The sequence below is a fragment of the Mugil cephalus genome, chromosome 10 (genome assembly GCF_022458985.1).
Source record: "Mugil cephalus isolate CIBA_MC_2020 chromosome 10, CIBA_Mcephalus_1.1, whole genome shotgun sequence".
Lineage (NCBI taxonomy): Eukaryota > Metazoa > Chordata > Actinopteri > Mugiliformes > Mugilidae > Mugil > Mugil cephalus.
In genome coordinates, this window is record NC_061779.1 from 19,046,788 (window position 1) to 19,072,696 (window position 25,909).

General features: G+C 43.2%; 3 protein-coding genes across 4 annotated transcripts in view; 2 read left to right on the forward strand and 1 right to left on the reverse strand.

Annotated features, from left to right (window-relative positions):
- Positions 1-708: 708 nt before the first annotated feature.
- Positions 709-7,733, forward strand: irak4 (interleukin-1 receptor-associated kinase 4). The gene is made up of 11 exons (XM_047596277.1): positions 709-1,100; positions 1,183-1,328; positions 2,659-2,811; positions 3,180-3,340; positions 3,449-3,513; positions 3,590-3,704; positions 3,790-3,899; positions 4,749-4,935; positions 5,288-5,350; positions 5,541-5,699; positions 6,716-7,733. The coding sequence occupies exons 1-11, from the start codon at positions 940-942 to the stop codon at positions 6,776-6,778; spliced, it is 1,383 nt and encodes a 460-aa protein (XP_047452233.1). The 5' UTR covers positions 709-939; the 3' UTR covers positions 6,779-7,733.
- LOC125014831 (twinfilin-1-like) lies at positions 7,049-14,871 on the reverse strand. The gene is made up of 9 exons (XM_047596278.1): positions 14,747-14,871; positions 13,671-13,751; positions 13,334-13,512; positions 12,328-12,423; positions 12,074-12,178; positions 10,339-10,464; positions 9,731-9,881; positions 9,506-9,627; positions 7,049-8,311 (listed from the first exon to the last, which is right to left on the reverse strand). The coding sequence occupies exons 1-9, from the start codon at positions 14,769-14,771 to the stop codon at positions 8,150-8,152; spliced, it is 1,047 nt and encodes a 348-aa protein (XP_047452234.1). The 5' UTR covers positions 14,772-14,871; the 3' UTR covers positions 7,049-8,149.
- A 2,027-nt stretch (positions 14,872-16,898) lies between these two features.
- Positions 16,899-25,909, forward strand: part of LOC125015274 (transmembrane protein 117-like) — a 37,123-nt gene continuing 28,112 nt past the window's right edge. Inside the window, exons 1-2 of one of the 2 annotated variants that reach the window (XM_047596995.1) lie at positions 16,899-17,429; positions 19,188-19,495. In XM_047596995.1, the coding sequence (XP_047452951.1) occupies positions 19,216-19,495 (280 nt within the window). In that variant the 5' untranslated portion in view covers positions 16,899-17,429; positions 19,188-19,215. Of the gene's footprint in view, positions 17,430-18,543; positions 18,805-19,187; positions 19,496-25,909 lie in introns of those variants that run through there. The other variant, XM_047596996.1, reaches the window with a different exon arrangement.

Consider the following 25,909-nt stretch of genomic DNA (forward strand, 5'->3'; position numbering starts at 1 on the left):
TCCGTGACGACCAGCCGCCTTTGTCTTAAAGATCAATGTGTCACAGGGAATTTAAGCAATGGAAGAGTTGCAAACTAGTCTTGGTTCAGTTCTAGATACTACAGATACTATTAGGGGTCTTCCTGAAGTGTAGGGAAGTAAAACCTGATCTTCAATCCAGAAATCACGATGCTGCAAGACAGAGCAAATCATATGCCAAAGGTGCAAAAGGTGACTCATGTGGTTCATCAGTCGTCCATTCATACTGCCTCCGTGTTTGTCGTTCTATCAGGTTCTTAAAATTAGTTCAGTTATTTTCCAAAATCTAACAAGTACTCATTAAAAAAAATAAATAAATAAATAATTACCATACATGGAATTGCAAATTAGAGTGAATTTAAAAACGAAATATCCGGTTTACTAACTTTTTTTTCTTACTAAATGGCGGTTAAAGAAATTATGTCCATTCATGCACAGCTGGAGTCAGTCTCTCTGCTATCCACTAGAGGACACTGTGATACTGAAAACATGTGAGGTACAGCTAGACCTCTGACTCTGTCTCCTTTTTTTTTTTTTGGAGCTATAAACTTTAAAACCCCATAAGAGCATCAATATTATGTAAGCTTTTACCGAGCTGTAAGAACACGGCGCGCAGACGTCCCGCACCGCCACTTTTTCTATATTTCCGCTTCATAGGTGGAGACTTTGAGTGGGACAGCCCAGCGGCCGTGTTACGTTTGGGGAAGTTGCTCAATATCGGAAAACACACTTTAACCTCACTGTGAACAAAATATCCGTTCGCTGCTGATCTGCTTTTTTATGAATGCATCAGCCGGAGCATAATTAACACATATACGCCGTGTAACATGACAAAATGAGTTCCAAATAAGAAACCTAAGAAACCTAAAGCGTTTCTTCTTTTTTTTTTTTTTTTTTTTTTTTTTAGAGTTTCCTCGCCGGATGGATAATTCACCTACTTCCGCTACTTATATTCGTAACATCAGTTATGGTTTACGCCGTAAATTGTCCGACTTTTTGGACCCCCACGACATGTGGAAGGATGTGATCGTGTCCATACGGAAGCCGAACGGGGAGCTGAGGTACTCTCAGCACCATGTCAGGTGAGACACTGGTAGACACAATGATACGTTGTTTACTAATGATGCGAATGAAATCACAACCCGTCCATCCGTGTGTCCACAGGAGATTTGAGTGCCTTGTCGCCCAGGGTAAGAGCCCCACTGTGGAGCTGCTCAATGACTGGGGGACCAGCAACTGCACAGTGGGCGAACTTGTGGACATTTTGAAGAGTCACAAGTTACTGGCTGCTGCAAGTGTCCTGCTGCCTGGTATGATTTTCAGAAGGCACCCACATCATTATCGCAGACACGTAGCCCTACACTTACTGCCACATAGGTTTGGATGCTGACACATTATATTGAAACCACCTCAAACTCTGTGGCATGCAAGCAGACCACCCCACAAGCTCTGCACCCAGTCCTGTTCAGTCCAAATAAATTTGTACCACTGCAGTGGCATGTTCTTCTGGGAAACCTTGAGTCGTGGCATTTGTGTGGATGTAACTTTGATACCGAGTACCACCTAACAGACCATATATCAATGGCAGGGTGGTCGTTGCATCCTGGTGCCATATGCTAAGCTAAGCTCTCCACCATCCGAGTTGTAAAAGACAATGTGATTCATCAGACCAGGCCAGTGCACCTTCTTTTATTGCACCGTGGTGCTGTTCTGATGTTCGCGTAACCACTTTTGGGACACTTTTCCTTCCTTGTGACCATGTTTGTTTGGTACCAACTACCAGGACCAGGAACACTCCAGTCATGAGCTCCAGTTTTGGAGGCGCATCCAGTCGTCAAGCCACCACAACGTTTACCTTGTCGTAGTCACGCAAATCCTCCCACACGCCTATCTTTCCTTCTTCTCTTAATTTTTACCAAAGTATAAGACTTCAGTCATAAAAGACATTTCCAGTAGAAATGAGAAATGAGAGTGGAAAATTTCCACTCTCATTTCTTGTTGATCGGTGATTGAGGATTCTCCCCGGTAACAAAATAATCTACTTCTTCCACTCCACTTTTTCTCCAACATCTTGACTCTTGATTTCTCTTTGGTGCTGGCGTTGAAACAAAAATTTAATAAATTGAATGTTTTTTTCATGCCGAGAAGCAGGAAGCTGTTTTCAACTGTCGCTTATTAATCCAGTTTGTAATGGGAGGAGTAGGATTGGGTTGTCATTCTTTTCTCCAATTTTAATGTGAATAGTGAAAATGACAATGACGATTTGCATCTAAGATAAAAGGTTAGAGGCTGCACTTAAACTTGCTATCTGACTGTACTTTGAATCATTCTTGGAACTCTTCTAACACCTACATCACCTTCATCAAAGCACTTTGTTCAGTGTTGTCTTTATTGCACAGGAAATGAGACACATCTGTCTGAAACATTCGTATATTAAGGACTATTTTCCATTTGAACTGCAAAACCAATTGATTTCCTGTGAAAGTAAAGTGATCTCTGAGAAATCAGGTGCAGATTTGCAAAATCAATGAATTCTTTCTAAACACTGGGCCGTAATCCCGGCCGTTTTTCAGGATGCATCATGACCATCTATGCTGTAAAATAACTTTTCTATATCTTTTTTTTTTTGTCCACCCACAGTGGAAGAGTTCGCTTCAGCGGAGATGCCGCCGGTCTCCACAGTAAAAACAGACAGCGCTCTTTCAACCAGACCGCTGGCAGAGAGAGAGGTGCAGACGGAGCAGGTCACCTCTGTCCTGCAGCCAGACGCACCGCCTGACAGCAGTGAACCAGGTGGCCGAGGCTATATTTTATTCAAACTAAGTCAACCTCATCTATATTTGTCTGACTTTTGTGAGATACGGTTTATCTGGTGAAAACCCCAGTCCAGTTTACTTCCATGTCAGTTGACATTCATTTATGATTTATAATCCTCCTCGTTGTGAGAGGAAGTTGCACATTTGGACTGAAACACTACAAACCTTCAGAATGATTAGTGTATGAACAATGATGCTGGGTGTGGTGCTAGTAAATAAAATAAAAAATAAAATGTTTTCTCTGTAGGAATATGAAGTAAATATAAAACGGAAATACGTGACAATAGAATTAGTACAGAATAAGTAAGTATTGGTCTTTTTTTTTTTTTTGAATGATCCCTTCAGGTTTCTCCAGTTTCCCGTACAGTGAGCTGATGAGGATTACCGGCAACTTTGACGACCGTTCCTCGTCAGTCGGGGGCAGCCGAATCGGAGAGGGAGGCTTTGGGACGGTCTACAAAGGTCTCCTGAACAACATGCCTGTTGCAGTGAAAAAGCTCAATCCGGTAAATGAGAACAGTTTCATTCCGAACACATTATTTTGTAGATCTTGTAAAATAAATAAATAAATAAATGTAAAAATAAATAACACATAATGTTACTGTCTCATTTAGATGGATGACATGACACCTGAAAAGCTGCAAGTACAGTTCAACCAAGAGATCCAGACTCTAAAAGCGTAGGTCCCGCACAACTAACTCTGAGCATAAAGGCAACTATATGTATTTAAACACAGTTATTCAATTCATCCACAGGTTGAAACACGAGAACTTGGTCGACATGGTTGGATTTTCCTGCGATGAACAGCACCTGTGTCTGGTGTACGCCTTCATGGCCAACGGCTCTTTGTTGGACCGACTGGCTTGTTTAGTAAGCACTCCGCACGCGCTCTCATGTCTAGTGCTTGAGCCTTTACGTGGAGAATTAAATCTTGTTGTTGTTGTTTCCCATTCAGGACGGAAGTGCTCCGCTGTCATGGCAACAGAGATGCTTGATCGCAGAGGGGACAGCTAGAGGTTTGGAGTATCTGCACAGCAACCACCATGTGCACAGAGATGTTAAAAGGTAAACAGAGTGGAGTCATTATTATTAATGTTGTTAAAAGAACCTTTTCTTCAAAGAACAGGTTTTGGAAATTTGGTAAGTTTATACTTTCACGCTGAGAAGACTGAAATTTTAAAATGTGAAACCAGTGCCAGAGGCTAGTGAGCTTATCTGAGCATCAAGATTAAACTAAACGAATCGTGTTCACTATTGTTTTTATAAGTTACAAAGTACAATTACTCATGCACTACACTTGAGATGCTTTAACTTTTTGTGAGCATGATTAAATAAGGCTCCCCAGCATCACGTAAAAGAAGTAAATCATCTCCAATCGTGTCGGCTGCAACTTTAAAAGTGTTGAAATATGAATGCATTACTAAATATTGTTTAATAATATGAGAGAGAAACGTCCCATTCTGCATGAGGAGTACTTTTATGCACCCATCAGATATAACATTACCAACATGGTGATCAGTGGTCATGTTGTGGCCGAGTGGTAGATTGAGTTGGATTGCGGAACTGTTATTTTTTTCACTGCTAGTTTTCACATTTTTGCTTTTGTTCAAAATACACAAACTAGATATTATATATTTTTTCTTTAACATGGATTTTAGAAGTATCCACCAAGCTAGCAATGGTGTCTGTAGAGTAAATTTTATTACCTTTGGACAGAAACCCAAGCTTTTCTGTTTCTCCCTGTTTTGCATTAGCATGTGAAGCTAAGCTAACTAAATAGCAGGGATCTTCTCCCAGTTAGCACATTTAACTATTCCTGTAATATCAGCAGAAAGATGTGACCTTTTTATATTCTCTATTGTTCTGTGTGTGGTTTTAATAATCTAATATATATATATTTTCTCTTCCTGTCAGTGCCAACATCCTGTTAGATGAAAACTTCGTGGCAAAGATCTCGGACTTCGGCCTGACCAGAGCGTCAGCCAAGCGGACGTCATCCACCATGATGACGGACATGGTGGTGGGCACCCGCGCGTACATGGCCCCCGAGGCGCTCCGAGGGGAGATAACGCCAAAATCTGACGTCTTCAGCTTCGGAGTGGTAGGATTTCTGCAGATGCGCGGGTATTTTGTTAGGAACGGAGAAAGTGCCTCTGTAACGCAGAATGTGGAACAACAGTCAGCAGTTTACTTGAGTGCCAGGTTCCACCAAAACCACTGACACGTACATTATCACAGGACACAAACATGAACCGTATACATATCTTCACATCTGTGTAAGCTGAGCTCAGTGTTGTTTATCATCTTTCATTATTTGATTGATTGATTATCATGTGTATAATCCGCTCTTCCCAGCATACATCAGTGTGGGAATATTAGCATGTGGCACGTGTTGGAGTAATAAAGGTTTCCTGTGTGCCAGGAGATTAACCTCCTCTCTCCACCATCTACAGGTGTTGTTAGAAATATTATCTGGACTCCCGCCAGCGGATGAAAACAAGGAGCCACAGTTCTTGGTAAGTTGCACAAAAGCGGCTCGTACTGTTTATCAGTCAAGCTGTTGTTTGCTATTAGAGCTTATCGGAATCCTAATATTTAGGTCGCGCTATCAGTTAATGGAGTTGCTGCGTTTACATGTGCGATCTCAAATGTGAGCGTATCCTTCCGGTAATGCTGTGTTTCCTTATTCCCGCAATCTCACCCCAGATGGAGATGAGGTATGACATAGACGACGAGGAGCTGACGCTGGAGGACTTCGTGGACAAAAAGATGAAAGACTGGGAGCTGAGCCAGGTGGAGAGTATCTACTCTCTGGCCGGCAACTGCCTCCACGACAGGAAAAACAGGCGGCCGCTCATCAAACAGGTACGCCGTGGGTGGACGCAGGAACATATTGAGAGACGTCGGACCGGTTTCTGCACGTCACCATGAGCTAAATATCTGTGAAGGAAGAGGGAGGAATAGGGAATAATAATAACAATAATACAAGGGATAACAAAAGATGAGAGTGGTAGAAAGGAACAGGGCATGAGACGATGGTGGTGTTGAGACGCCCTGGACAACCAAGATGGCGTTATGATGGGGAGACTTGGGACAAAGCAAATCATTTGGTGATGCTGAAATGTAGAATGTGGCAGCGTGGAAGAAAGCGGAAGTGTAAGAGAGAGTGGTGCCGGTCGAAATTGACACACGGAGACGGGTCTCATGAACAGATGGAACTGATTTAATGTTCGTCCGAGCTTCGTCACTCTGATCCTGTAATGAAGAGGTAAAGTGTTGTGTTGTTGTTTCCAGTCATCCTTAATGAAGACCAGATGAACTGTGGAAGTATGAATAGGAATTTAGACCAATAAATATAACATGTGACTGATACACTGATCAAGCAAAACATTATGACCATCTTCTTAATATTGTGTAGGTCTCCTTCGTGCCTCCAGAACAATTGCGACTCATCAGTGAATGGACATGTGTCTTCTGTGGGTGTCCTGTGGTGTCTGGAAACAGAATGTTGTTAGTGGGGGGGGTCTATGGGTCCTATGGGTTGAGGGGAGGGGCCTCTGTGGATCATCCCACAGATCAGACTTGATCAGTTTGAGATCTAGTGAATTTGGAGGCCAGGTCCACACCTGAGGGTGGCTGCTGGCATCAAGGAGTGTCATATGAATACCAGGTCCAAAAGTTTCCCGGCATAACATTAAACTGTCACGAGATGATCGATGTTATTTATTTCTCCTGTCAGTGGTTTTAATGTTGTGGCTGATCTGTGTATATCCTTAATTAGATTTTGCAATACACTCAAGGTTTTTCATGTCCAAAATGCTCATAAAAATAGAAAAGTCTACTTGTTTTTATGCGACAGCCGTCTACCTCTGTCTTCACAGGTCTTCTCGGAGATTCATGGAGTCGTTAAAAGCATTTCCCTGGACTCTCCGGCTCGGCAGTGAAGCGTTGCAGAGAAGATTTGTGAGCCCCCTCCCGTCAGTCGCAGTGCACGGGCCGACAAATGTATCTCCTTCCCAACAAAGTAGCGTATAAATGAATATCGCTTGTTGACTCTGACGGTCGGTTGCTCACCAAGACAAGAAGCGTTTTTAAAAGATTTTAAGATTTGTGTAGCTTTGTACAGGTGCAATTGTGGCAAAAATAATGCATTACACTGGAATGATGTGAGGCTGTTGTGTATTATTATTAACTGTAAAGGGAATAAATGAACGTGTGATTTAAATATTTTATTTTTCTTCATTAAAAGAAAGATTTGTAAGAAAACAAATAAGACCGAACATGATTCTTTTCTCTATTATAATGACACTGTTTGTGTATAAAGGGGTCTTCCCTTCAAACATGAGGTGAGCTTAGTAGTTTGCCTAATATTAATCAGTAGACCAGTGGATGTGGCAACATTTTGATCAAGGTTCTTATATTATTCCCTTTTCCTATCCGGTTAGCTTGGCATTCCCTCTTGTGTATGGGGACCAGCGAAGTCAGAGTGGCTTCCTCTTACTGAAATCTGAGATGTATTGATGGAATATTTCTGGAAGCCCCAGTACTTTCCATGCCGACAATCACCAGAACAGACCATTTTCTGAATCATAGAGCATCACACAGCTACAATATGTACATTTACAGCACTTGCATAGAAAAATAAGTTTCTCAGCAGATGATTTTTTTTTTTTCATGTAAACCACAGTTATATCAAAAAAGAAGTCAATTTTCCAATATAAAATGCACTGTTAAAACGAATCGATAGACACAAGTGGGACCATTAGAATATTTTCCGCTTTGGAGCACCTCGTTGTGCAAACAGTAGGAGACGAATGTTGGACACATTAGACGCAGGAACATTAATTAACACGGACTCAAGGAATGCAAGTTAAGATTTCGAGCATGTGAACTCAAAAAGAAAAAAAAAGAAAGAAAAATACGGGGGAATTTTATCATATTGGCGCAAGTTCACATTAGTCGCACTAAAATAGTTTAAGCTGGCAACGATGTAAAAACCTCAACTCTGACTTAGTCTGGGCCTCTGAATCATTTGTTGTGGATGTACTAACATACATAAACAGGCTTCCATTTGGTGAGCTACAAATGGAAATTCTGAAGTGTGTCATTGCTCAGTATGTCCTTGGCGTGCATAGTTGGGTCTCTGGGTGAACGCTGTGGAAATTTGAGGCTGTCGTCTTATTCTTTTACACAAACTTGTCAAATATGATTTTTTTTCCCCCTCGCAAATCACAGGAATGTTCCTGTGTGGAACGTGCTCGGGGTGGAGATGGAGGTGGAGGTGGAGGTGGTGGTGGTCAGGTGCTGAGGTCTGTTTAATCGTCCTCCCCTCCCTCTGGTCTAGTGATGCGGCGCCCGCCCCTCTTGCCAGCGGGACCTTTGGGCTTGGCGAATGCGGGCTTGTGTGCGTGCTGCTTGGGGTGCACCTCCTCGTACATGAAGTCGCTCGTCAGTTCGTCGCCGTCGTCGATTTCCAGCTGGGAGACGGAAAAGAGTGCATAAAATCATGAGACGTAAGGTGCGGGTGGGAAAAAATATCGATGCGGCAAGATATCGCGATACTTCTTCTTCCGATACAACATCGATTTTGGATGTCTTATAATACATTTTAAAAGAAAAAGTCATGTTTTGTGCCGACAGTGAACGACGTCCACGCCTCCCTGCACATACTGTATATACAACGTGTATTTTAAGCTGCATTTAAACATTTCTCAGTGAACTATGTAGAATTTATCACAATATCGCAATAATGTATCATGTCATGACTCAAGTATCGTGATACGTATCGTATCGTGAGGTCCTTGCCAACACCCAACCCTAACGCAAGGGACCGCTGAACCTACTATCGACGCCACTGTTCAAGCAACTAGAGTCGCTCCCAAACTGCTTAAACGACAAGCAAAAGACTGAATGAGCTTCAGAAAGAAAACTGCATCCCATTGATGATGGACTGCGTTTCCTCTTCAAATCATGCCTGTTTGGAAGGTGTTGGTTGTGGTCATTGTGAATGCACTTCAACGCCCCCTGGAGACTAACATCAGCTGCTGAATTCATGTGGTTCTCATGTGGCAAATGTAGAGGCTAACCATGCTTTACTACATGTTTTCTTTTCCTCCTCCTCTCTCTTCTCTCTTTTTCTGTCTCTACCAGGTTGACCTCAGTCAGATGGGTCCCTCCATATGAGCTGGGTTCTCCTCGCCTCACCTCTGTCATATTTAAAGGTAGTTTTTCTCGCTCGCTCATGGGGCCTGAGGCCAGGTTTTGTAAATTATCTTGAGATAATATTTCAATATGATATGATGAACATTTCTTCTGGTTAGGCCAGTCTGTTCTGATTGAGGTGGTTAAATTTTTGTTCCGACTGGGCTATTATCCAGGTTACCAGTGGAACTAATCTTTAGATCTCTACCATGAAGTATGTTGGTTGACCGGTTGTTGAGTCAAAAACAGACACACATCAGCACATCTTCTTTTTGGTGAATAAGGTTAAACTGTTCCACAGTCCACCGGCTACGTACATGACACCTAATCAATTCACTGAGAACACTAACTAAACATTTCTGTCTCGTCTGTGCTTATCTGGTTGATTTAAAGCGAGCAGGACTCACTAACAAAAACAGATTTCTATGCTGTTCACCGCGATCTTTTTATCCTGAGGGACAGTTTCTTACCTTTTTCTCAATCTCCATCTTGAGGGTATTTTCCACCATGTCCACCAGGGGGTTTTTGCAGCTGGAATACAGCATCCTCTCTCGGATGCTGCACTTGTACCCGGGCATAGAGTAAATGAAGACTGCAACGAACAGTGAGATGAGGAAACATGAAGAACCATTCAGAGCAACATGAAGAACACGGTTTTTGTCGGAAGCTCCGAAGACCTTGTGACACCTACTCACCTGTGGACTCCAAGTAGTCGCCCTCATGGGAATGTTTGTAGAGGAAGAAGTGGTAGCGTGCTGTGTCTTTAGGGATTCTAAGTGGCAGGTCTTTCAACTCTGTTGGCTCAGTGCTGCACAGCCGAATCAGTTCCTGTTCAGCATCTACTAGCTGTTAACACAGGAAACGAGAAGTTACTCACAGGCAGAGTGCACTTGCAACCAGAAATTCCCTGCTTTGAGGGCCAGGCCAATTAGGAAATTCTAGAAGGGCTGAATAACAAATCTCCTCTCCGTCTTAGGTGTGTTTGAAACATTTACTCAACAGTGGTAAGCCTTCGTTGGATAGATAGAATAAATTGTTTTTCTGCAAAGCCGTGACACCCACAAACAAAAGGGGAACTGAGACGTGGCGGCTACTGTGCCACAATTATCCCTTTGTACTTTGGACTGATCTGATCTTGTGACACGAACCCTTTGAATTTCAATGAGAAGAAAGGAAACAAAGGCTGCTAAGGGGCAAAATGAGTGACTCATTGTGTCAATCTAGATGCAACTCCTGACCTAATAACTCTCTAAGATCGGATAAAAATGGCCATTGCACGGATTATCAGCATTTAAGAACCCACCAGTTGTACGTAGTTGATTTTCTTGTCCCTAAAACGTTCGAGTGCTGCGATGGCGTCCTTGTGAACGGGGAAAGCCACTCCCTGCAGAGTCTGCTGCTTGGTGTCCACGCTGATGTCCGTCTGCACCTGAACACGTCACAAACACAAGAGCCGCTTGAGCATTCCGCCACTGTCGTCATCAACAACAGTTATGGTAATGAGGCCTTTGAGCCGGCTGATCAATGCACTGTAGTGAATATTTAATGTCCCTACAAATACCCCATGGATCACATTAACACTGGAAGCTAAAGTCAAAAATAATCAGGTCTTTATTGATGTGCACATTTAGGCAAAAGCATGCAATAAAACCCAGACAAGTGACTGAATCTGCAAAGGGAGTCACATTTTCTAGCACGTTCTAGACTTTTTGTGTTCACATCTTACATTGTATCCGGGACAGATTTTTTTCTTAATTCAATCAGACTCCACCGATATCTGTGACCTATTAACTTTTTGGATGAGTGAAACAGAACAAATATTCTTCGTCTTCTGTCATAAGGAAGCACAAAGGGCAACAAACAGCTTGAATGCAGGAGCCTAATGATTACAGATGAGCCGCTTGTATCGGAAGTGGCAAGGGGCCTCCGCGAAATCACACTGAAAACTGGAAACGCTGAAAGGATTACACTGATGGATTGCGTCTATTTTTAGAGGCCCACAAAATGAAATGCCGTGCAAACACGGGCCGAGCCTCTCTGACGTAGCTACCTCGCATACCAAAAGGGATTGCGGGACTTTTATCCATCTGCTTAGTAAAAAGGCAGTGAAGTCTCCGAGGCATGGCAACGATAAATATTTCAAAGCCTCTTTTTTCATCTGGCCGGTGCAGATTAATGCTATATTATCTTCCCTCACCAGCTGGTCAAGTGGGACGAGCAGAAACCTCACTTCCCATTTGTTCTGCTGCTTTTAATTGAGCATACTTTGGAGAGGGACTGCGCCTCTCAAAGCACTTCCATATATGGCGGGGAAGACAGTTCCTCTTGTTTATGTGAGAGCAGCAATTAGAAAAACAGGGCCGTTTCTGAAAAACAGAACAAGGGTTTATTTTTGAGAACGGGCCACCAAAGTCTTGAGGGTCAAACTACAAATGCGGCGTTCTTTAAGAGCTTATCTGGCACGGTCTTTCACATCAGCAGCACGGTTGACGACATCAGTAGCATGCAACAGATATTACATCACCGTATTTCCTTATCTTATCTCACAGCAAAAGGGAAGGCACGGCTTGCCCGTGCAGATTCATTGTTGACAGGACTGCCAACCCTGACTTACGACTGAGAACAATGCCTTTTAACAGAGGTAAGGCTGTGAGCTAATAGATTCATCTCTGCCAACATCCTGCTGCTCTAATGGATCAGCATCTTTGCGCCGTGTTGATACTGCCAGGCAAGCATATGCACGCTTTCACTGCTGCTGACCTTGTGCTGTTTGGGAGGCTGCGTCGTTGGCCTTCATTGATACCCCACACCGTTTCCCGTGGGACTCGCCCCTCGCATGCAGGAGATGTGATTAGGGGGAATGCTGGTGCAGGCTGAGATAAGCGGGTTATTTCTTTCTCTTTCTCCTATTGAAGCCTTAAGTGTAAAGTTTTTCCCCCCCCCCATCTTTTCAGAACTGAAACAGAGAACTCGCCTAATCTGCACCCACTTGTCAACGGGCCAGGAGATGCAAATCTGAATCAGCTGTCTGTGTTTACCTCACTGAGTTTGATCTGCCTCAGTTCCTCCTCTGCAGCAGTGAGGGGCAAAGGGGCAGCCTGCGAGGTCAGATACTTCCTGTAGCCGCTGAGGTTCAAATCATCCTGGGGTCAAAAAATAGCAGTCACACGTCATGTCGGAGCTCACACTGAGTCACTGACACCAACATGACAATCATTACTATTATCAGCACGTCAACACCGAGGCTACTGCTCAAGTCTTCTTTAGCTTCGAGGGCTGCTACGTGACTGACCTTTGTGGTTGCGAAAATCTCATCCTTGATGTGGCCACCTCCAAACTCTTTCTTCAGTGTAGCTCTGGTAGCAGCATATAACATTTTTTGTCGCACCTATTGAGGACATAAACACAAATCTCTATTATTATTACATACTCTAACAAGGATTACCTAACATTTGATGAAATACACATTCTTTTGTTCTCCGCTTTTGCTCTGGTTTGAGAGTTTATGGGTTTCTACGTGTACATATAAGAAAGATAGTTTTTTTCCTATTGATTAACTCTGGTGTTATTAACAGGTTCTTCACCAACTTTGTTGGTTCATCAGTGCATCACCTGTGCAGGACCTTTGTCCATCATAACATGTCACATCTTTGACTATATAAAGGCATGTGGTTTGACCTAATCAAACTGAAAGCACACCTCAGTCAAGGCAGCACAATGTGCGAACTGGTTGTGAAACGAGTTCCAGACAAGCCTCGACCTGAAGCACTGTGCTTCGAGCTCCGGGACAGGAATGTCAAGCTCGGCTTTGTCGTTCAAAAACCGAACACACTGCCGTTCTGTGCCTGATCTCTCCTTCGTTCAGCATGTCCCTTTCCACTGATACGGGAGCGACATGTTTATCCGTCACGCCGAATCACAACAAGCGGTTCACGGAGTTTCAGTGACACCACATGACAATGACTTACTGTGGGCGAGCCAAGAACAAGTCAAATGCAAAACATACATTTGCATGACAATGACACAACAAAAATAATCAGCCTATTTGATGTAAATGCAGAATGAGAGTGAAAGTCAGAGATGAGGGCTCACGGCTAACCGCAGGGCACACTGGAGTACGCCATTTTCTGCCCATATTTAGATTTCAAGAGGTCTGGTAGGAAGTAATGAATGCATACAAAGACACGCTGCCTTGATGTGGTGAACCCCACCCACTTGATACCCAAAACTGAGGAGGAAAAATGCCACGACGGATGGAGAGGCATTCATTAAAGCCAGCGCAGGCTGGGTTTTCTTACAGCAGAGTGGTCCGGTGACCAGGCCAGGAAGACCCACTCGTAGCCTTGGTTGTTAGAGGAGTCCAGCCGGTACAGAATATAACAGGGCACGTCATCCTCGAGGAGGGGCAGCACTAAAGAATCATACTCCTGGTCCCACTTCTTTGATGCTTTCCTGGTGCCGCCCAGAGACAGCTGCTCTGGAAAGCAGATGTGAGCAAGAGCAAAAAAAAAAAAAATGTCAGCAGTGTGCAGATCTCTGTTAGTCATGCTGTCATTCTTAGCTTATGCAGAAGTATCACTTTGACAATTTCTTGGCAGGAGAGACTGTAAACAAAAACTCTGGGACGCTGCTCACCATCCTCAATGATGATCTTTAAGGCCCGATACTGGTCTCCGCTCTTGGCACTGGCAAAGATATCCTTAACATCATTCCCCGCTGAGAAAAGACAGAGGGGGGAGACAGGGTCAGTCTTATTCTGCTTTAAACAAATGCATGCCAGCGGGCAACAATGCCCTCTGGTCAACATAGCCATATTCAGTGGTGAATAGGGAGTCCACAGAACAACCATTACACAGACAAAAAAGAAAGACCTAACTTTTAGATCCTGTTACTTCATAGTCTTCTGTTTTTATTTGCATTCCAACCAGAGTCTTACGAGTTTTTCTGCAGTGACTGCAACTTTGTGCACAGACACAACTCAGATTCACTTTCTTTTTGCTTAGTACACTATAGTTGTTTGCAGATAATTCAAAAATTCAAATTACAATGGCCTCTGGGTTAGGATCGTTTCAGTTACATATGTAAAGCCACGGGGTTAGCATGGGGTTTTCACATCGGTCTGTCTAGTATGAGATCACCTTCTTTCCTTTTTTTAACCTGGGGGAAAATAGATTAGAGAACACGGACTGGAAACAATTGTGCGTCTTCTTCGCCATCTGTGACAGGAGGTCACACCCCACCTCGGTTCATTTGTTGTAACAACAAAGCGAGGGTAATAACTGTGCTATTCTACGAAGGGAAACACCGGCAAATACCAGGAGACGCTTGTTTAAATGAAAGGCGTCGGCCACCCATTGAAGTAACCTTTCAGAATGTAAGAGAAACTGAAGCACACACATGAATGCGACAAAGCCAAGCGAATATCTAACGCCGTCGTGTTTTACGTGGCCAGTAAACTGGCTAAACACTCGGGGATTAGGTTCACCGGTCATAAAAGTGCTGATCTCCCTCTCTCTCCCTCTCTCTCTGTCTCACACACACACACACGTATCACGGTAGCCCCGAGCTAGCTAGGAGTGGCTAGCTAACTTGACGCTAGCTTCTCGGTGCAATGAATTGTTGTAGGCGCCCAGAGCCCGGTCCGGCGGCAACACACTCACGCCACAAAAATCGCACACAACACACAGCCAGTCGACAAGACGAGCCTCTACCTTGAATGCCCGTCTGATGTGACATCTTGTCTTTCGTCGGATAAAGGACTGATGCAGCTGATCGGGCGAAACCAGAGCAGAGAAGCAGGAAGTGGACTACACGGATGAGACCCGCCCCCAGTCTGTCGTCATCAGCACCGAAATCACATGATTTGGTCTAAAGGAGTAAAACCCATTTCGTTTAGTTCGGGGGCAAAGTAAATTAGGAGAACGTTACATTTAATACGCCATCATTCAAAGAACAAATACGTTCCTTAAGAAAGATAAGTGCAATTTGAGCTCATTGCTGTTTGATCCTTTAGTAGTGTCGGTCCACTTATCTGACTAAAACACTGGACAAATTGGAGATGGCAGTTATTTCCATTGAAAAACTGCAGTTTTCTAATTTTCACACTTTACAAATTCATGCCGTGGGTCAGATTTGACCTTCTGACGGGCCACTTTTAGTCCATAGACTGTATGTTTGATGCCTGTGGCCTTATAGTCAGTTTTGATTTACTATTACGATATTAATATCAAATACCAATGTGCTTGCTAAAACATATTTTCCAAAAACAATATTCAAATATTTAGTTATATCATAATGTATTTATGTTGTTTTTTATTATTATTTATGTTATTGTTTTTATTTGTCAAGTATAAATGTCTTACATTGAAAGAAAAACAAGGGCACTGCCTTAGACCGGTCACAGCTGTCTTTTTTAGTTATTTATTTTTTAAGCTTTACTTTCTCTTTCAGTTTACAAAAATGTAGACGTCTGTATGAATTACAGTGTTTCTTCCTGTTTTTTGATGAGTGCTGGATTTGAGGTTATTTATACCCCCATGATTACATTCTTCTCTGCTCCTTTTTACCTCCAAAAACACCTTTGGAAGAAGGAGATCAGTTACAACTTCATGTTATACAGTTATAACGAGTATAACTTATACTCCATATACCAGAATAACTCAAGTTTATCCAGGTGCATCAGTTGTGAATGTTGCACCATCAACTCACTGTCTTCGAAAACATTCTGCTGCTCATTTTCAGTCCTATGGGGCTTTGTCTCATTCGATCTTTGTTGAATGACATTTGAAACTCTAGAAATTGTAAGCTGCACTTTTTGTTTTCCTATCCAGACGTCAGTTTGCTTCATTGTTTGATCCTCTCTTGGTTATTCAGAGGAGCCTACGGTTCTTGAGAGTTTGACAAAAAATAAGTAAGCGCATTGCCATTTGAAGAAAGATTGTTTGTCAGTTAGCTGCAGAGTTTACATCAGCAAAACATGTAATCTGCCACTGATGCTTCAAACCTTTGTATTACGTGACAGGGGGGATCTCTAGGGTCTACTAAGAAGAAGAAAATAGGAAATATATTTTAACTGAAATTTTACTCTAGTTATTCAAATTAGGCTACAATAATGAGGCCTTATGAACCCAACCCGTGAATGGTATTTGATTGAATGTGAAGATGAAGTGTTGAAATCATATTTCAGTCCCCAAATGATTTAGGTCTCTGCACCTGTAATGACGAGGTAGTTTCCGCCTCCTCAAAGCAGCCGGTTCTATTTCGCGTGAAATCCGGCTACATCTGGAAGTCACAGGGTTTCCTGTCCCTCCTCCACAAATAAATAAATAAATGCATACATTTTAAGGCAGTAAAATCATCCTGTTAGAAGGAATCTCAGTCCTGCGTCAAGCGCGACAGCTTCAGTCAGTGTCACACAGGAAACGATGTCAGCGCTCCTTCAAAATATAGTGCGCAAAGATTCGCGTTGAGCAACACAAAATTTCAAGTCTAAAATTTTGAGTTTACGGCCATGGCCGGCACGAAATTGCTATTCGATATGAAGTACATAACAATGTAAATCATCATTCATCTGATTTTAAGTGATATATTTCTTCCCCTCCCAAATATTTCAAAATAACGAAAGAAAGAAAGAAAATGCTCCTATCACAGAGTCACGTTTGTAAAGCATGTTTTTACTGAGGAAAAAGGAGGATTTCACATCAACAGTCGACAATGTATCATATTGATAATGAGAATGACATTTTAGATGTGGCACCTTAATATAGCTACACAAAACAATTTTAAAAAGGCTACGTAGATCCCATACAACAAAAAATGTCAAATAAATTTGATAAAATGAATATAGATAGATAGATAGATAGATAGATAGATAGATAGATAGATAGATAGATAGATAGATAGATTCTCCTAATGGTTATAGAGCTGTGTAGCGAGTCGTATCCTTTTATTTTCAAATGCGTGACCGGAAGTTCTATGTTGTACTGTCTCTGACTTGACGCTGGTTAACGTTAATTAACGTGCTACGTTGCTACGATGATATGCGCCTTGTGTGGACCGCGCTGCCTCCATCCACTTGCCAGCCGCTCCATCAGCATCCCGTGAACTACCCAGAAGCTACACCTTCCGGCGGGGACCCTCTGACTAAGCTCCGCCCGGCTGAGCTGGCCCGCCCGGCGCATGGACGGTACGGCCACAATGGCAGAGGATTTGGGGGGTACCTCTGTCGTACACAAACAACAGGTCGCATGGATAATTCCCCCACAACCCGCCCGTGTCGCCTCGTGTCTGGGGTGATCAGACCGCCGCGTGTCAGCTTGATGCGGCAGCAGAGTCGTGCGGGAGAGGGGCTTCTCATCCCGGCTGTCGACTGAGACGGAACGCGGCGTGGAGCAGGTGCGTCGATGGTGGTCATTTATCGCACATGCACCAACATATATATCACCGATTAAAAAGTAGGGCTCGGATTTCTCTCACTGTGGCGGCACCCGAAATCCACAGTTGTGTAATCGGATAATTGCGGCGTTATCTCCTAGATATGTGGGCTCGGGCGATTTGACATTTGGCGTCATCTCTGGTGTGACATTAGAGGGGATGCGCGTGGTCACATCATGATCTTAACACCATAATCTACCCAGAAATAGACAGAACTGGCGCGAATTCGCGAGCATTCGGCGCATTTCTTCAAAAACATGCGCTCTGTTTACACCGGTCTTGGAGGATGATGAGGATGGGGATGATTAACGAGATCAGGAAACCCCACTTGCGCTCTTAATTGCATTATCCATCATTACCTAACACGTGCTGATTCACATCCATGGCCTGTGTTTTCTTTCTGTCTCATGTCCCCTCCTACTCCATGCCTGTCAGGGACTCCCCTGCCACAAGATTGGGAGTGGGTGTCCTGTCACAGAGAAAGCCTGGTACTTCTCCTCTTCACTGTCAGAATAGAGAGATAAAGAGAGATAAAGAATACACTTGTTTGTCAAAGCACTGGGTATGACACTGCAGGCCGCCCTCAGGAGGCCCACGTCCATTCTCTGATGAGTCACAACTGTTTTGGAGGCACAAGGGAGACCTAGACAATATTAGGAAGGTGGTCATAATGTTAAGCCTGACTGGTATACACTAAATCTTAAATTCATGAGTGATCTAATGTTAAGTTGACATTGGAGCAGTGTCAGAAATGTGGTCATTCGAGTGTGTGACCATTTTGGAGCCTGCGGTTTATGGTGCTCTTAAACCGTGCTGAATTTAGGACGAAGCTTTCACTTGCGCTGTAAATCACACCTCCACGAATGATTACCTCTGCCTGTTTGAATCATCGGCTTCGTACCCAAGGTGGCACATAATGACGAGACAAACATGATGCCGGTGAAATTTAATAGGCACGCCGGGTGTTCCAGCTCTATTTCTGAAGCCCGCGCACCGTTCCAAATCACAGCAGAGGGGTATTTCAGGAAACCGTGTCAGAGCAGGCCAGTTGTTGGGAAGAGTTCAGCCCCGCGAAGATCGACGGCCGCGAGGAAGTGGGCGAGACGGGAGTTCATGGGTGACTAGTAATAGGTGGGTTAAAAAGTACAGGGGGAGCTGACTGTCAGGATGTTGCTGGAGCGCTGCCTGGCAGGTGTTCCCGAGCAGAGCTCCAGCGAAATGCTGCCGCGACTTTTTGAGGGGAGCGCAGCGCAGACAGGCTGAGAGGATAAGCCTTTAAAAGCCAGCGATTTATCACTTACAGGTTTATTGCACTTCAGGATTCAGCCATATCCAGGTATGACACTTGTTTTAGTGACTGGGGTATTATGTTTTTTGAAGAGCATTAACTATGATCTCAGTAAACTTTTTTTTTTAACCACTTTACATCTATGCCACTGATTCTTTGCTGCTTAATAATCCTACCATTGTTGAGAGAGCCTGGATTTGTGCTCAGAAATCTCCTCGTAGGTGTACTAGTGGCATTGTCGCTGAGTGGTCCAAGTCGTCTGAATCGAGACTAATCCCAAATCCATGCCGACCACCGAGATATTCCTGCCACTAATCTGTGTCTGAGTGATGTTCTCACTCTAATCTGCCCCGCTGATGTGAATGTAATGTCATCTGACTGAAAGAAGCTCTTTCTTTCCCTCTCTCTCTCTCTCTCTCTCTGACTCCCAGGTGTCGTGCGGCCGGGGGGCTCAGCAGGATGGAAATAGATGCCCGCTTTCGCTACTACTTCCAGCACCCGTGGTCACGCCTCATCGTGGCCTACCTCGTCACCTTCTTCAACTTCCTCATCTTCGCCGAGGACCCTGTCTCCCACAGCCAGACTGAGGCTCACATGATTGTGGTGGGCAACTGCTTCTCCTTCCTGTTCAACAAGTACCCGGGCCTCGGGTGGAACATCCTCAAAGTAATATGCTGGATACTGGCCATTATCACTGGCCTGTTTGCCGGGAAGTTTATATTCCACCGCCAGCTCTTCGGTAAGTCATGCGCACAATAATGCAGTGGAATGTGCGGAGTAATGGCTCTGCCGTGGGAGGGAACCTTCCTCCTGGCTTGTTGTTGTTGATGTTGTGACTATTTGTCGGCGAGAAGCACATTTTACACTCTAATCCCCCTAAAGCAAATACATTTGAGGAGGACATAGTATCTCTACCACTGCACTTGTTATACATCTTTCCATTTCAGGTCTGAGTTACACGGTATTTAGTAAATCATTCATGTTTTTTTTTTACCGCATGTGTTCGTTGTTGATGAATCCTCTGACTGCTTTCTCAATTAAAGGTTTGGTTGTCCTTATTCTCAAAAGACTATTTTTTTTTGTTTTCCAAAAAAATGTTTTCCACCGGTTATAGAGCTGTTCATTCATGTCAACACAGCATCTCTCTCTCTTTCCACATTCCACTTTCTGTAAAAGGTTGTCTTTCATTGTGCATATCCAGGCCCTGCTTATATCCACCACGTCCTGCCTCACATTTAAATATCTAGGTGGTGTTTTTCCTTTGGGCACACGTCTCTGTCTCGACTGCCTTGCAGCCTGTGAGCTCTGTGTGTTGTGTGTACAATACGCAGAGTTGACTGTAAACAGACGAGAGGTTGTGTGTTGCAAACAGGTGTAAAAATCCCAATCGAGATGCATGTACTCATTGTTCAATGTTCATGTCCAAATCATTGTCTAAACCTGAAAATGCTACATCCAGTCAAAGGCCGTATTTTTAAAAACGGTGTTCAGTTTTGTAGTAGCCTACAAAGGTCTGTTTTTTTAAAGCCAGCTCCAGGGAGACTATTAGTGGACAACTCCTCCAACTAAACTGGACCATTTGGAAGTGTTCTCAGGAGAGAATGACGCTAGTGTATTACTAAGTACCAGAGGCGTGCACACATCAGTGAAACTGTAATAGTTCTCGATATTCACAAAGGTTTCTGAGCACGTCGTGACACCACTGACTGCTGCTGGATTTGCTGGAATCATTCTGTGATCCATGAATCACTTGTCAGCGCTGGTTGAGACTGAGGTCGCAACTGGGTTGAGTCACTTGAGGTGATTTATTTTTTGCCAGGCTGCATGCAGCTCCCCCTGAAGTCACAAAGGTTGGCGCACAGTGACACACAGAGGCAGCGGTCGTCCCAGGGACCCGTAAACAGCGACTCTCCTCCTTTATTAATAATAATAATAATAATAATAATAATGATAATGTGTTGTATTTTTCACCACAACAGATTTAGAATCTCTGCCTCACCCCAAGTATCACTTCCATACGCTACATATTTTAGACGGCGCTTACAGCACACCTCCAGTTCCCTTCAACTCTCACATCCCGACGATACATTTCCTCTTCTTTTTTCACCCACTTGCCATTTTCCTCGTCTCCTCTTACAACCTCAGACTTTCTCCCCCTCTGATGCACTCTCCCCTCATTAAGGTTTGTGATTCTACTCTCATCAGCACTTCACTTGTTTAAGCGGTTCATAGTGCTTCCTGTTGAAATCACACATTTCATTTCCAACTCACTTCAGGACTCACTTATGCCCGGATATTATTAGCCACCCCAGTTTGTCGTCTTTGACTGAACCATTAATGGCTATAATTGGAGGCCACAGAATGTGTGTGGAGGGGGGTGTGTGTGCAGAGTGATCATTTTCTATAGAAAGTGTGTGATGACAGGCTGAATTCTCACTAAGAGGGGAAGTGGTACATAGGTTGAGAACTGTGGGGGGTTTCTTGTACACAGTGGAGAGAGTTAGTAGATCTATTAATACCGGCTATTCTATCTTCTCAAGTTGCAATCGTTTAATGGAAATCAAATGCTTTCCTACTTAGGATCTGTGATAATGCTGATCTTTTTTTGGGGCAGGACCCCACACGGGTCCGCTTGACCTTTCATGGAGAGTTCTTATCATAGGGAAGATGATTTAATTTGCTTTGAATAGAATTAATTCTGATATAAAACACAATTAGGTTTCAACTTTTCATAGACGCTGGGTGGAGTTGGTCTTTTCCTCTTGTAAAGAGAAAGTAATGTCTTATTGAAAACTCTAACACATTAACTAAACAAACAGTTCAGACCTAAACCTGGAGTCATAATCAGTTCAGATCTATAATCAGCAGGGGTGGGTATTGGCAAGGACTTCATGATACGATGCTTATCATTATCATGATGCTGGAGTCACGATACGATACATTATTGCGTTGTTATGATATTGCAATATATATCCATATTCTATAAAGTTCACTGAGAAATTGTAAGTGCAAGTTAAAATACACGTTGGATATATGTACATCAGATGATAGCGATAATACATTGGACAAACTGAGTCAAAAAACAATATTAATCCAAATGATCCATCTCCAGTTTATTCCATTTGTACAGATAAAGTGGTGGTGGAGGTGCGGAAGTTGTTTTCTTTTAAAACTGATATTAAGACACTCTATACTTCCTACACACTATATCGCCATATATATATATATATATATATAATTTTTTCTTATATTTCTACCTATATTTCTTCCCATCCCTGGTCTCTACAGTCTGGGTTACCTTTTCTGTAGAGTTATCTGTCTATGCAGATGGTTTAGGTTTGGTTGGATAGTTCAGGAAAGCGGAGAGAAGGAGAAACTAAAACAAATAGTTGAGCTTAGTTTCACGTCATGGTGGACTAAGAAAGACAGAGTAGCAGTTTTGCGTTTATGTATTGTTGTCATTTTTTGGAAAAAAATAAAAAATATTAAAATATATACTGTGACTCATCTTGCACTTGGGGGTGTGGACTACTTTACAAATTTTGCATCCAATTAAATGCTTTCTTTCTCAAATTTCTTTTGTACCTCCGTCCCTCTTTATGATTACGATGCGCGCTCAGGTCACTGAACTCTACAGCGAGTTTGGTGGTGTAACTGTGAGTTTGGTGGTGTAACTAATTAGTCAGGTTCGCTTTCAACATTGTGGCGACAGGACTGAATGAGTCACGTTATCGTGCGGTTGACGCTATTTGCCTGCTGGTTTTAGCTTCTTATTTATAGCACGAACGTGAAAGTGACATCGGTCATGTCTAAATAATGTGCCTTTTCCCAAATGTCAGATAGCACTGCGAGGAACAGTGTCTTCCTATATACAAAGCAGTTGAATTGAATTTTATTTCCAGGGCTTTCAGCGCTCAAAAATGTCATTCTGGACACTTCTTGATCAGTGTGTCTCTCCAGAAAGTATTCAGAAGGACTCTCTTTCTTTGGTAGAAAGTAGTTCAGATAAAACCGTAGTGAAGTCCACGTAGAAGTAACCTGGACACTGTAGTCTAGATATCTCAGAGATTAATTATGGAAGGCACAGAGGAGCATAACTATTATGCATAATTTCCATGTCATACAAACAGAAATTATTTCTACTGAGCAAGAACTGGAACCTCAATAGATGCCTTCTAAGTAAAGTAGGGATCATCTGATTTTCTTTAGGCTGGCTTTACTCAAGATTCAGTTCAAGATTCAAGATCACTTTATTGACCCCTGAATGCTTTTTTCCGTGAGGTCATGAGATAAGAAAAACATATACGAACACGGCACGGATATAAGAAAAAACACAGTCTACACGGTTGTAATAGTTTGAGAGTGTAGAGGACTGAAAGAGCGCTGCTCACCCTGGAACAACTGATGCACTTCTACAAGCCCCTGAACAGATGGTTTGGGCTTCTGCGTGTGAGATGTGTGCGCTTGTAAGTGTGAGATGTGGAGATACTTTGTGTATACATGCACGAATATGCGTTTGTGTGAGTGAACCAGATGGTGTGTACTCTCACTTGAGAATGCGAGGAAGGATTGGTGAAGTGAATGATCGAGGGACGTATAAAAAAACAGGGCCGATGCCGACGGTCGAGATTCAGCCGAGCCGTGACGTAACCACAAACCCGGGTAGGTAGGGCACTGGAGCCGCGCTACAGAACCAGGCCCACTGTGAATCTCATCTATTATAGATGTGTGTCGCTGGCCTTCATGTTCCACCTTGTGCACATTATGATGTCTCCACTAAGCCCCAGCAGGTCTCCTCAGCTCTCTGAAATGTAGGCAGGCGGTGGGAGCACTTCACGGTAGAAACAGACCGTGCAGAGGTGTGACTATCCAAAAGAGCAGTTAAAAGCCCATTTGGAAAATGTGTCATCTGTTTCCATTTTTAAAAGAAGTAATACCTTGTATCACTGCAGTCCCTTTAGGGTCATGCCATTTGCATTTAGGCTTAAATCAGTTTTGTCTCGAACCTGGAAGCTGACATTGCTTTTGAAAGGTGACACATCCCCTGCATCATTTATCATTTATGAGGCCTAGAAAATGTTTTGCAGTGAAATACACCTCCCTCTACTGTTTTTTTTTTTTCTGCTGTATTCACTACAACATGAGTCCCTCCCCCAGAAACCCACACAATTATTAATCCAGTTGCTGCAGAGGTGTTTTCCCTCTGAATCAAGAATAACAGATGTGTGATTTCGGATTCACAGTGGATGTTCAAGAAACAACCTATGCTGTTCCATTGTACCACTCAAGGCTACGTGTGCTGTCCGATGGAGTGGGTGGTGGCCAGTGACTTCAGGTCATTCCGATGAACACTGGCTGTCATTACGCATTTGCGTTAAATCGTAGGTCACGGTGGGTTTGTGAGTCATCTATTTCAAGCGCGTCTTGTTTGCATTCAGCCACGGGTCGCGTGTAGCCTTTATATTTTGACACTCCTGTAAGCCACTTGTCAAGGGATTGTTGCAAGGTTGCAGCTGTTTCTGTTTCATAGAAAAATGTGTGTTACTCTGCCGCGCCCCGCGTAGTCTCCTCTGCGTTTGCTTCGCCAGCATGGAAGGTACCTTGATCCTCTTACAAATGATTAACTTGTACAGTCTGAAAATGAGGCCTAAAGACACAGTCAGACTCAAAGAATAAAATGTAGACATGGATTATGATACCAATGTTGCAAAAGTCGCAGACTTATTATATCGTGTGGGGAAGTGACTGACAAATCTTTGGTTGATTAGACATTTTATATATATATATATATTTTTTTTCCACAATTTTACCCAACTAATTGAAATTAATTTAAATACAAGTGAACAAAAGTCTGACATACTACAGTATGTTAGTATGTAAGTTCAAACGGTCAAGAAAATAGCTAAATGTTTTGTCATTAGGGGAACCTGACAGTCAGTGTGTAATATGCAGCGCTGTGATTGGCACAGTAGTGATGGGGGAGGGGCCTACTGTGTACAGGATTGAAGCTTAAATTGAAAGAAAAAATATATATATTTGAACCAGTGTATTATTTGAATAGCTTACCACTTAATGCAAAATCATAATAACAATGTATATTTATAAATAGCACTAGTTTAATATAGAACACATACAGTAGGTAGGGGGTCCCTACTTATTAATCTCTCCATCAGTTTGGGGGCCCATGGCCTGAAAAACGTTGCCTCAGAAGAATCTGGTCAGCGTATTTGCTTTCTTGCTAAAAAAAAGAAAAAAAAGGATCAATACTGGACTTGGTTGTTAGGATAATGACGGGAGGAAATGGAGAATCCCATTTTGTTGGGTTACTCTTTTACATTAAATCAGGTATTGCTCTTGATGCTTTGTTGTACTTAAGTTAATCAAGTTGTAAATGAAACAGATTTTAGTGCTAAGTTAAGCAATCTCATCATGCATGAAGCTTCCTTGTAGCAGTGACGCGACATCTGCAGGAATCTCCATCTCCATAATGGGAAGCTGCTTCTCAGTTCCCTCTTTCACGCTACTACAGCCTCCTAATGAGCATAATATATTCACTTGTCTCTCTCCAAGGATTTGCACATTCTTAAAGGTAAGTGGAAGGGTAATTTAGAGTCGTGTGGAGCACCGTCCTTTACCGGATTAAACCCTGCTTTGCATGGTATTACAGATGCTTACATTCAATCAAACCCTGACCGCTCTTCTCCGCTCGGATGAGTCGGGCTCCAGATACTGTGAACGGCACGGAGAAAGGTGACGGTAATATAAAAACCTGCTTCCGCCAATCACAGAGCTGGTAAATGTGATCGAGTGTTCTGCTGAGCAGTGTCTGTTGCTCTGTTGCTGGAGTGCCTCTGCCTCCCCATCTCATTTCCCGGCCTTCATTATTGTAGCCTGCAGGATGCCATCTGGGTTCTGTCATATGTTATTACTGCACCAAGCAAAGGCTGAGATGGCTTATGTGCAGCATTGTGTGGCTGCGGGTCAGAGTGGAGTGAGCGTGCGTGTGTGTTTGTAGGAGTGGATGTGTGGGAGGCAGGATTGGAGGTCGCGTGTGTCCGTTTGTGTGCGTCTGAGAGGATTTTTTGCAACTGAGAGAATTAGCATGGCTGCATCTGCTGTATCATATTTGTGCTGAAACGATTATTCCTCTCAT